This window comes from Magallana gigas, chromosome 5 (genome assembly GCF_963853765.1).
Source record: "Magallana gigas chromosome 5, xbMagGiga1.1, whole genome shotgun sequence".
Lineage (NCBI taxonomy): Eukaryota > Metazoa > Mollusca > Bivalvia > Ostreida > Ostreidae > Magallana > Magallana gigas.
The window spans coordinates 44,605,557-44,618,616 of NC_088857.1; the positions used below are offsets into that span (position 1 = coordinate 44,605,557).

Genomic DNA, 13,060 nt, shown 5'->3' on the forward strand with positions numbered 1-13,060 from the left:
CGAACTTATTAAAAATCTTTTTTTTATAATACTCTGTACAACTAAAACATTTTTATCTCAAGAATTATTTCTTTCTTCTTTAATATAATTTTAATCAAATACAATTTCACCTATTCATTTATTTATCACATTTTTTTTAAAGTTAACATGCATAAATAAGCATTATAATGCAAAGTAATGCCATGTAATGCCAGCATTACACTAGATTTTGGAAAGTAAAGAATTACATTACCATTACTTGTAATGCTAATTTTATGGCATTACACATTACTAGCATTACTTTGAAAACATTTAATGCGTTGCAATTCATTACCATCACATTTAGCATTACCCCAAGCCTGCTGGTATGAAGGTCAAAAGACAACATTTTACACGCATTTTTTATCGAACGCGGCAAGCGCCAATGAATCTTTTAAAATATATTCGGAGATCCTGGAAATTTTACAAAGAGTTTTGAGGAATAATTTTGTTTTCCGAGGAGGGGGAGTATGCGCAGATCAGAAACTTTTTTTGGGGGGGGGGGGGGGGGGGTTGAGGGTCTGGCAGTTATTTGAGTTTGCCAGGGGAGTGTCAGGCATATTTGTGGTAGGAAGATGAGTGAATAAGGCGTGTAAGATGCCCAATATGAGGAATGAATAGATACTGCAAAATTAAAATATCATTAAATCTGATACTTTTTTAAAAAATAATTAAAAACAATGTATATTTAACGTAGCATCGGTTTGTAATCCTTAAATATTTTAGATACTTACAATAGGTTGATTTAAACTGGCTTATGCGTGTCAAAACCTCAAACTGGTGTAATTGTTATAACTGCAATGCCTTTTCTTTCATAGAGTGGGTCTGAGCTCCATATTTTTGTCATAGTTTAAATGCGGTTTAATGAAACCTAAAAACCGATTTTAATCGACAAAAATGTGGAGATGTCCAACTATACTTTAAATATGTCATTTTGTAGCCCAACAATTGAACGTTTTAGATAAATAATACAAGTCCGTAAATACGTTGCCAACGTTTCATATAGCATTTAAACAACGCACTTTGTTGAGAATAAAATGGCTCAGTGGTTAGAGCACCAGACATTAGGTAACTTTATAGAACTAAGGTTTTTAAGTTGTGGGTTCGTACCACCCAAACTTAAGGATTTATTTTTTTCTTATCGTTTTTTGAAATATTTCAAACTGAATTTTGTTAGAAGTTACCCTTTTGTAAACTTGTATTATTACATATTAAATATATTTAATTGGAAAAAAATGTTAAATTCGAAATTGAATTTTACGACAAAATCAAATGGAGAGTTGCGCCATCTTATTCACCCATCTTCTTTATGATGAACAAGTGATTAAAAGAAATTTGGATTTTGCGGGGGGGGGGGGGGGGGGGGGCTCCCCCTTTCCTTCTAGAGGGGAAGATCGACGCTGGTAATTTTAATCATTTATATTCAATTTATCTTATTTAAAATTATCGGAATGCCAATATAACATTACCTTTCAACGCAGTTAAGACCGCGGAACTATAACTGGCAAGATTTGAAATATACAGCTTACGTCAGTTTCACTTGATACAGTCAAAATATTTGAAATGGGCGGGAACAAATTGACACGAACGTCTGAGAAAACGTCGGATTGAAACTGTAGTTATAGGAAATGTTTTTTCAATCAACCTCAGCATTTCTAACTTGCATACTAATGTAAAGCGATCGAAAAACATTTTAATTAGTATCAGAAAAGTGGTTGAAAAACATTTTATTTCATCAATAAGTATATAATAAGCAAATGTTAAAAGATACCAATTCGGGGATACATGTATGACTGTGCTGTAATCAAACAAGAGTTATGCCCCTTTTTTGTCTTTGTTGTACGAGTTATCTATTGTTTTTGTATTTTGGAACTCTTCAATGTTTTCGTTGATCCAACGTTTTACCTAGTCGAAATACACGAGGTGCTCCACCTTCGTTTCCTTGATTTAAATGATATCCTAGCCTGCTCAAAATGTAAGACTGATTATATAAACTCATAGTTATGAATATCTCTGTTTCTTAGATTGCTTTTTATGTGTAAATCAACTCATTTTAATCGAACACGGTTTAATATTTTAATCGATACTTCGGCGGCCATTTTTAAATGTGCTATTTCTGTATATTTAGTATCAACAATTTGTTTTAAAAGTTTCTGGTTTATTAATAGATCTTGAATTTATTAAGTTTTCTGAATATGTAATTTCTCTCTATTAACTCTTAAAGATAGCTTGCTAGAATATAAATGCATGTGACTGTGTGTGTATTGTATGACATGGTATTGTAATGGTATCTTTATTTGTGTTCTATTTTTTGTTACAGCCTTTTACCATATGTTGGCACACACTTTATCAATAAAACTTAGAAGATTGTAACATTGCCTTCCATGGTTAACTTAGCTGTTCTTCTAACAGCACAGTAAAAGGATTTACCAGGTTTATGGATCCATTGAAACTCACATTACCCCATAAAGTACACAGTGTGATACAGTCAGCTTGAAAATGTCAACAGATGTTAAACGTGAAATTAAGTTTACAGAGAAAGTTTTAGAGAACTTTGAAACATTGTGTAAGGAAAATGGAAAACTTATAGACAGAGCCTGGAATTCTGTTGAAGATTCTATTCTTAGTATACAAGATAGTGAGAAAGATGTGAAATCTTTACGAAAACTCGACAATGACATTCGTGTTGTGTTTGAAGAATATACCGAAAGAGTCAATGTGTATGGAGAATGTTTACGCAGAGTTAATAATGAACTTGCAAGAAAAGAAGAAGAGAAACTGAAAGCATATTATACAAGAGCGTCACAACTTGTAGAAAACGCTTTAGAAGAAATAAAGAATTTAAGAATGGACCTGGTGGAAAATGCATCACATATTTCTACTACTTCAAGTTCAGAAAGAAGAAGAAGAGGAGAGCAGAAATTAGAATACCTGAAGAAGGAAGCAGAACTTCAGAAAGAAAAGCTGAAATTAGAACAAGAAGAAATTACCCACAAAGCGGAACCAGCAAGAAAGAAACAAGAAGTAGAGATAAATCTGAATCTACTCAAACAAGAAAGTGCTGTGATGATGGATGAAGAGGACGAAGAGGATGATGTGTCGTTATCTGTTACTACAGACAATAGAAAGGACCGAACTAGAAGATACGTTGAAAACTTGAACTCACATGATAATGACATTGAACGTGAAGATGCAGACCTTCGTACTCCGATTCCTGCCGAAACTGTTCCTATTCCCACACCTTATCGTCCATCTTATATCCAGCGACAACATTTTGCAGACAATAGTGCAGCTCATTTTCCTGTTGATCCTCCGTCAAATACAGTTGAAATACAGAACCCTCAAACCCAGATGTCATCTGCGGACTCACATTTGTCAGAGTTGACATTATTCCTCATGCGAAAACAGCTTGTTCCAGAAAGATTCTCTAATTTCGACGATAAAGTTGAATCGTACAATTCTTGGAAATCTTCATTTCAAAGCATTGTGGCTGAAATAAAAGTGTCAAAATTTGAAGAGCTTGAATTGCTCGTAAACCGTCTCTCAGGAAGGTCGAAGGAAGTGGCCACCAGCATCCGTAATGCCAACCCTGGTGATGCCGACTGTGCTGTCAAACTGATATGGGAACGATTAGACGAGATGTATGGTAGACCTGAACTGATTGAGTCTTCGCTGCTTCCACAATTAGAGAACTTTCGACAAATAGGTTCGAGTGAAAATAGTAGACTATACGACCTACTGAACATTTTAATCAAGATTGAATCGTTGAAAACAAACCCCCAGTTTGCCACAAGCTTAGCCTACTATGATTCATCTTCAGGAGTGAACCCCATTATCAGCAAGTTACCTTACAGCCTCCAAGAAAAGTGGATCACTAGAGCATCTGCCCACAAAAGAACAAATCAAGTCCCATTTCCACCCTTTTCCTTTTTTGTTACTTTTCTCAAGGAAATGTGTGCTATAAGAAATGACCCTGCATTTGTGTATAACAGACCAGCAGTTCCTGCTAATAAGAACAGACCCGTACGTAGTCCTATGGTGCAAAGTCGTAAATCAGAGGTGACTGACCCTGGACGAGTTGATCCGAACCGGTGTCCTTATCACAAGGCTGATCACAGCATACATGACTGTTATGGTTTTCGTGCAAAGCCACTTACTGAGAGAAAAAACTTTTTACAAAGCAGAAACATTTGCACAAGATGTTGTTTGTCAACCCAACACTTACCTAAGGACTGTCAAGTGAGAATTCAGTGCAAAATCTGCGGGTATTCCAACCACGCCACAGCACTACATGTGGATAAAGTTTCATCTTGGAGCCCAAGCATTCATGGCGGGGAGGGAATTCGCAACTCCTTTACACAACCACACTCCTCTGGACCTGGCCAAGCAAACTTACCTTCAACGTCCAAGGTCTCGACAAGTAGTACTGTGACATCAAAGTGTACGACTTTCTGCGGGGACAGATTCCAAGGAAAATCTTGCAGCAAAACCTTTCTTGTGGATGTGTTTCATGAAAACAACCCGAACAATGTGCACCGTATTTATGTGATCGTGGACGATCAGTGCAATCAGACACTTGCTTCACCCGAACTGTTAGATATCCTGAATATCTCTAGTGTACCTACCAAATTCACCCTAACTACATGTTCAGGAAAGACAGCTATGTATGGCAGAAATGTTCTCGTACTCAAAGTGCGATCTATTGACAAGAATGTTACTTTAGACCTTCCATCTACTCTCGAATGCGAGGACATACCTAACGATTTATCTGAAATCCCAACACCAGAGAATGGGCTACTTCGTGTTGGAGGCAGGATCAATCGAGCAGCCGGACAAATACCTGCAAGAGAAGTCAACCCTATTATCCTACCTAAAGCTAGCCACATTTCCACCTTACTTATTCGTCACTTTCATGAACAAACCAAGCATCAAGGAAGACTTATTACGGAAGGAGCTCTGCGCACAGGAGGATATTGGCTCATTGGCGCCAAACGATTGATTTCTTCTCTCATACACAAGTGTGTGACTTGTCGTAAGCTAAGACGCAGTTTAGAAACTCAGAAAATGGCTGATGTTCCTACAGACAGGATAACCCAAGGACCCCCCTTTACATCAGTCGGCATTGATGCCTTTGGACCCTGGCAGGTGGCTACACGCAAAACTCGAGGAGGTGCCGCTAACAGCAAAAGATGGGGAATCATCTTTACATGCCTATTTTGTAGGGCAGTGCATATAGAAATTGTAGAGGAGATGTCAAGTTCTTCATTTATAAACGCCTTCCGTCGTTTCTTGGCAATCCGTGGCCCTGTGAAGTTTATACACTCTGATAGAGGCTCCAATTTTATCGGAGCAGCTGAAGAAATGAAGATGAATACAGTAAAGGTAGAGGAAGGACCCGTTCAAGAATTCTTGCGCAACTCTGAAATTACTTGGATATTCAATGTTCCTCATGCTTCACATATGGGAGGCATCTGGGAAAGAATGATAGGGATGACCAGAAAGATTTTAGACTCTATGCTACTTGAATCCAGATCCAAACCCCTCACACATGAAACTCTTGCTACCTTTTTATGTGAAGTCTGCGCCATTATTAATTCGCGCCCAATTGTTCCAATATCGGCAGACCCAGAGATGCCCATGATTCTTAGTCCGTCCATGCTTCTGACAGGAAAAGTGGATTTCTTACCTGTTGTGTCCGATTCCTTGAATCTTCCAGACATCTATCAAGCGCAATGGAAGCATGTGCAGGTGCTCGCTGATATCTTTTGGCGTCATTGGAGGAGGGAATACCTGAGCATTCTACAAACCCGCCGTAAATGGAAGCATGAACATCGTAACCTGAATCCTGATGATGTTGTACTTATTCGAGATTCTTCGGAGCATCGGAACAATTGGCCAGTCGGCATTGTCTCGAGAGTTTTTAAGAGTGAAGATGACTTAGTCCGGAAAGTTGAGGTTAGAACGATCCGTGACGGGAAACCTACCTTCTATACCAGACCAGTGCAAGAACTTGTCGTGTTGTTAGAGTAATAGTCTAGTCGAACCTTGTCATCGATTGTTTATTGTATTATTTTTCTTTACTAAATGTAATAGTGGTATCAGTAAGATACCAGACGGGGAGTGTGCTGTAATCAAACAAGAGTTATGCCCCTTTTTTGTCTTTGTTGTACGAGTTATCTAATGTTTTTGTATTTTGGAACTCTTCAATGTTTTCGTTGATCCAACGTTTTACCTAGTCGAAATACACGAGGTGCTCCACCTTCGTTTCCTTGATTTGAATGATATCCTAGCCTGCTCAAAATGTAAGACTGATTATATAAACTCATAGTTATGAATATCTCTGTTTCTTAGATTGCTTTTTATGTGTAAATCAACTCATTTTAATCGAACACGGTTTAATATTTTAATCGATACTTTGGCGGCCATTTTTAAATGTGCTATTTCTGTATATTTAGTATCAACAATTTGTTTTAAAAGTTTCTGGTTTATTAATAGATCTTGAATTTATTAAGTTTTCTGAATATGTAATTTCTCTCTATTAACTCTTAAAGATAGCTTGCTAGAATATAAATGCATGTGACTGTGTGTGTATTGTATGACATGGTATTGTAATGGTGTCTTTATTTGTGTTCTATTTTTTGTTACAGCCTTTTACCATATGTTGGCACACACTTTATCAATAAAACTTAGAAGATTGTAACATTGCCTTCCATGGTTAACTTAGCTGTTCTTTTCTAACAGCACAATGACTATCACACCCCTGCGAATGTTATTGTCATTCAAATTTTAGACCACGTGGTTTTATTTGACCCTTTCAGTTTCGCAGTAACAATCGTACCTCGAGTATATAGTCTATTTCACAGTATCTAGGTTTTTGTAGTCAAATATAAAATCTAGAGGCTTATTGATTTTAAAATTTATCTTCATTGATTGGTGAATGAAATGTGTTCTAGAAATAAATGTGACTATACAAAGATAAGTTTTTGTCTGCTGTTGCAACAACTAACATGCTTAAAAGAGATCCCTCCTGAGGATTAATTTTCGATCCGCGCCTGACCTAGTAATAACATCAATAGTGAAACAGTTTATTATTTCATGCAGAATGCTCCTTGAAAATGACTCGATATACTAAGTTTTAATGCAAAACAGACACCCATTATTTTTTTAAAAAACATGGTATTGCACACCACAAGCATTAAACATGGCTTGATTTTATTAAGCAACCCAATGTTTATATTTTCAACCACTCTACACGTGGTTAAACACGAATGATAACTCTCTTCTGAATATTATCGTTTAATATAAATAACTGCTAGATGGTGAAATAAGACCTACATCTTGAAAGCTTTTCCCGTTTTAACATAAATAAAAGTAGGATATGATATGAAAAACGACCAGTACTTGAGTATTTTGAGAATATTATCTGAACACTTATACTTCCGCTCGAAATTTCACAGGGATTGAACAAATCTCGGTGAAGTCTTGTGAACTTTCATTCGAGCACCTCTGGATTTATTACGCACTTAGCAACGATAAAGAAAACATTCCGAACACATTCGCAGGGGTGTATCATACGCAGGGCAAAGCATTGTCCGATGACTTCTTATATGAAACATTTTATATATTCTATTACTGGATATAATTTTAATCTTATTAATGGGAACTTTGATTGTTCTTCTCTGTGACTAAACCCCACTTGATATCAGACTTTTGACGACTGATTCTCTGAAGTCATCGGAAATTGCCTTGCGTATTATCTCTCCCGAATTGAGATAGTCTCATATTTGCTGATTATATACTAATCGGTAAAATAAATTTTTTTCAATCACTTTGCTGATACTAAATATAATGTTTTTCGATCGCTTTAATTAACATGTATATAAAGCAAGTTAGTAATGCCGAGGTGGATTGAATTACATTTCCTATAACTACATGTTCAGTTTCAATCCGATGTTTTCTCAGACGTCCATGTCAATTTGTTCCCGCCCATTTCAAATGTTTTGACTGCAACAAGTGAAATTGACGTATGCTGTATATTTCCAATCTTGCCAATTAATGTTTCGCGGTCTTAAAACTTAAAATACAAACCATTTAGTCTTGGTGAGCCTCGGTCAACATGCATCCGAGTACGAAAGAAATGGCAATATTCAAGAAATTAGGACGATCTGGGTCCTTGGTCGTCCATTCGTTTCTTTCTTAGACTAAGAGCTACTGATCTGCAGGTAGAGATTGTCAAACGCTTATTGTTGGTTTGTTTTGTTTATTGAAAAGGGAAGGAAGGAAAATAAGATATTTCCGATCTGAAGTCAAGGGTTTTTTCTTATTATCATAACAAAAACATGCTGAAAAAAAAATATTGAATCAATTATTCGATCATGCATTCCTCTATGTTTTTCAAAATTATCAGTTACTACATGTACCTACTAGAGGAGAACTACATTTCCAAAGAGATGATATCGGTAACTGATAGTTAACAGTTAATTTCCAGCATCTCTTCTTTCACATTCAAGTACGTGTGTAATCCTGGTTTAAAAATAGGTATCATGGCCGGGGGAGGGGTCATCGCAACAAGATTGTGTATTAGCGTGGTAGAGTGTGTTTAAATTAATAGTTGATGTTTAATTATAATAAACAAAATCATAAATTTTCTAAATCTAAAAGAAGAACTAAATTGCCAGGAAGTTTTCTTTTCTCTATCTGCTAGCTGATTTCATTCGTCTAAAATTAATGGGGTTAAGGATGCCCGCCTACTAAATACACATGCTCACACGTCAACCGATTAAAAATGACTGTATTTTGGATTTAAAAATCGTTCTCAAACGTTCGATCTGATTTATCGTTGTCAACGACCCGTGACTTCTACATTTTAGGACAGTACGTCACAACATGGCGATTTTAGAGCATTGTGATACAGTTTATTCCACCAATAACTGTTGTCTATCTCTTGGCGCAGTTAGTGTTCCTTCAGTCTAACAACTCGAAAGTCCCGAGCTCGAATACTGCAGGTTTTTGTTATTTCCATGAACAGCGGTGAAATTTAAAAAGTTGATTTTCCCCCCAAAAGTGAGATTTTTGGGGTCATTTTAAGTGGAACACATACTAAAAATCCACGTCTTTAAGTTATTTAGAAGAATGAGCTTGTAGGCAGAACTTTTTCCAGGTGTGTGGAGGACCCTTTGTTTTTTATACATTGTACCTAACCCGACCCACACGGAAGAAACCCTTCTAACAAATGGTAATTTCATTAATACGAAAGGCAATACAAGACTTTGCGTCAGAATGTCTCATTCATTAATTTGTGGACGAATCCAAAATAGGAACAACTTTTCAGAGACATATCATACAATGTGAATACATTAGGGCATACATGTACCGTGTATGCAGTTTACTTTGCGTCTATTTTCTTATTTTTAAAAGTCCTTTAAAATTGCTTAAAAATAATGGGAATGCCTTAAATATTGTTATCTTTATGTCATGTAACATAAAGCTAGCGGCTCTGTTATCGATCGGTTACCTGAGTCTTGTAATGCATCTAAATATATAGAGGGGCAGAGTTGTACAACAAACAACAGAGATAAGGTCAATGTTTTGAGTATATATTGTATATTTATGCTTATTTACTATTTATTTACTACTTATCTATTCATTTATACAATGTACCTCTGACTTTTAAACTGTATAATGATTGACCTCATGTACCATTCCATGGTGTGAGCGAAATAAACTGAATTGAATTGAGTATTACTAAAATTCGGGATGTAAATTTTACTCGTTTGGCTTAGTCGATTAATTGGGGGCCTTAGTCGAGTACTCGTTAAAAAGGCGTGTTCCCGTGTGTGTTTTGCACACATTTGATAATTGGGTATATAACAATAGGTGTGACATGTGTTGTTATAGCGATTATAGTCTGCTTTCGATTCGTGATTTACCTGGATTTTTACCTGTGTTTTATCGGCGCATTAAACAAGAACAATGACAAGATTTCGTTGTGCTTTACGCCTTATATATATGCCAAAGAACATTAATATTAAATATATATATATATATATATATATATTTGTGTTTTATGATTAATGATAAAAAATTTAAAAAATATTTATTTTGTGTTTTTTTGATTAATGGTAATATCGATAACAAGATTATAGAGATTTTGCGGTGTTCTACGATTAATTACTATCGGCGATTTGTTTTCTTTTTTTTATTTTATACTCGATTTTCAGGTAATCGATAAAAAAATAATGGTTTACATTAGATTTATAATTGTGTGAATAAAAGTTAAAAATTGTCGGTCCCAAGCCAAATGGAAGCTGATTCATGATTGATGATTATAGGATCAAGGTGAAAAGTATCTCACCGAGGACGCTGAACCGGTTATATTATCACGATAGCGTTTCCATCCAAGCTGGTAAATTATCATTATTTATAATTTTTGCATCTAAGTGACTATATTTTGTTATATTATTAAGATAGCGTGTCCATCCAAGCTGGTGAATTATCATTATAAATAATTTTTGCATCAAAGTGACTATAAATTTTGTAGTATAAACAACATTCAGTATAAAATGATGTTGAATTCTGCAATCTTATCACTCACACTTAGTGGTTCATCATGGCTAATGCTATGCTTGCAGTTACTTTCTTGTTGGAAGTGGTTCATCATGGCTAATGCTACTTTCTTGTCCAACAAGTTTAGCGGTTTACGTCTCGAATTCAACGGTTATCAATACATGGTATCATATTTCACAAATATTTACTAAGGAAAGGCAATTGTTAAATAAAAACACAATGCAATATGTTCATACTTAAAGAAATAATGAAGCTTTGTTAAGAACATTTTTTAAATTAAATTAAAGAACACTTATGTTTATTGTATGTGAACTTGTACATATTAATAATACTTTTGTTTGATTTCAGATCAATTCTCGGAGAGGAGACCGACGCTACTGGAAGTGTGTGATTCCGGAATGTGCTGCCAGACTCAACACGCATCATGAGTTCATCACAAAGTTCGTGCATCACCACAACCATGAACCAGATGCCATCGACGTTAAAGTACGAAGAATCATGGAGAAAATAAAACAGAGAAGCAAAGAAGAGACCAAACCAATGCTAGCAATCTATGAGGAAGAACGATGCCTTCTCCGATCAGAGGAATTCATCGAATCTGAGCCTGATCATCACAACGTCACCTCATCATTCCCGACTTTCTACGCCTGCAAGTCCGCCCTTTACCGCCAACGTGGGGAGGAAATTCCGAAACTCCATATCACACCACAGGATATCATCTTAGAGGGAAAATGGACCCGTACCAACGCTGGAGACAACTTCCTTGTGGCTGATGATGGTAAAGACTCAAGAATTGTGATCTTTGGAACAGACATCAACATCAACTACCTCGCCGCCAGCAACAGAGTCTACATGGATGGAACATGCTACTCCTCACCTGGCCAGTTCTACCAACTGTATTCCATCCACGGAGAAATCAACGGTCGGACTTATCCTTTAGTGTTTGGACTGCTTCCCGGGAAAAGTAAAGTCATTTACCAGCGATTTTTTTGCCTCCTTATGAACTACTGCGGAGAGATCAACGTTGTGTTTCAGCCACAGATTGTGATGTGTGATTTCGAAATTGCAGTGAGGAATGTGTTGCAGCTAGTGTTTCCTGATGCCACAGTGAAGGGATGCTTCTTTCATTTTACCCAGTGTATTTGGAAGACTCAGTCTTTGGGATTAGCCACCATGTACCGCAACAACGATGGAGTACAGCAACTAGTGAGACGTGCCGCATTCCTGCCCCTTGCCCCGATAAACGCAGTAGAAGATGTTTGGTTCAACATCCTGGAGGACGCCGAGGAAATCAACGTGGACATCACCAGATTCGCCGACTACGCGACAGAGCAGTGGATTGAAGGAACAGATGTGCAGTTTTGGAACCATTTCGACAACACCGGACCTAGGACCAACAACATATTAGAATGATGGCACTCCAAGATCAACAAACAGCTGAACGCCGCGCATCCGAACATCTACAGACTCATCAGCCTTCTTCAGTGCATCCAAGCCAACAACGAAGCGGATATCATTCAGACAGCAGCAGGAGCCAAGCAGAGACCACAAGAAGTCAGGTATCGACGCATTGACCAACGACTGACCCAGCTGAAGAACAGAATCATCGACGGAGATATACACATCATGGAGTACTTGGACGCGGCATCTCATCTTCTTCACCTTGGATGATCGGTCAGTGTGCATAAACTATTATTAACTGTGCATTTATATTTTCAAAAAACATATATTTAAATGTAAAAATAGATGTGCTTAATTTATTGTCCTATATTTTTTTTATCATGAGTATCTATTGCAATAAATGAGAATGAGTATGTATTATGATGTTAATATTAAATAGTCTAATACTTTATGATAAAAAATGACATGTGTTGTAAGATGAAAATAAATATATTAAATATCATTGCAAATAATGTGTTCTTGTTTCTTGTCCATTCCCCCGTTTATAATACAGACTATAGCAATTAAGCAATTATCTCACCTGGTCAAATTCCCGTTTCGCATACATTTTTTTGATACCAAATTTTCAAATGTGTGCAAAACGGGAACAAACCGTAAAAAATAGTTGATCAATTGCTCTCACTGGCTTGACCATTTATCTATCACCTGAGGCTATTCGAACAACCATGCAGCTAAACGTAGCCAAATCATTGACCCGTAACTGATAAACATAGTGTAGTTTTCACGAAAACATAATACGCTTGCTTTTAATTTATTAATCAAAACTGTAAGAACACAATTTTGTAAAGTCCCGTCTCTTTGATAATGGCTACTAGTATATGTACCAGCTTTAAAAGTTTTTGTTCAAGAATATAATCTGATCAACAATGTCAGAAGAATGTCTATTTCATAGCTTTGACACTAGTATGCCTGCCGAAGAAAAGATCCTTTCTGATGGCACTGAGGTGGCTGGCACTAAAACTAACGGGCCAAATAAGTATTTGTTGACCACCAAACAAGGGGGTCACTGTCAGGG

At 36.6% G+C, this 13,060-nt stretch overlaps 1 protein-coding gene across 1 annotated transcript; it reads left to right on the plus strand.

Moving 5' to 3' along the window:
* Positions 1–10,936: 10,936 nt before the first annotated feature.
* LOC136275757 (uncharacterized) lies at positions 10,937–12,394 on the plus strand. Its single transcript, XM_066085685.1, has one exon. It carries the CDS (start codon positions 11,083–11,085, stop codon positions 11,995–11,997), a length of 915 nt encoding a protein of 304 aa, XP_065941757.1. The 5' UTR covers positions 10,937–11,082; the 3' UTR covers positions 11,998–12,394.
* The last annotated feature ends 666 nt before the right edge of the window (positions 12,395–13,060 follow it).

Bases quoted from the DNA above. Each gene is read 5' to 3' on its own strand.
- LOC136275757 (XM_066085685.1), top strand. From the start codon at position 11,083: ATGGAGAAAATAAAACAGAGAAGCAAAGAAGAGACCAAACCAATGCTA.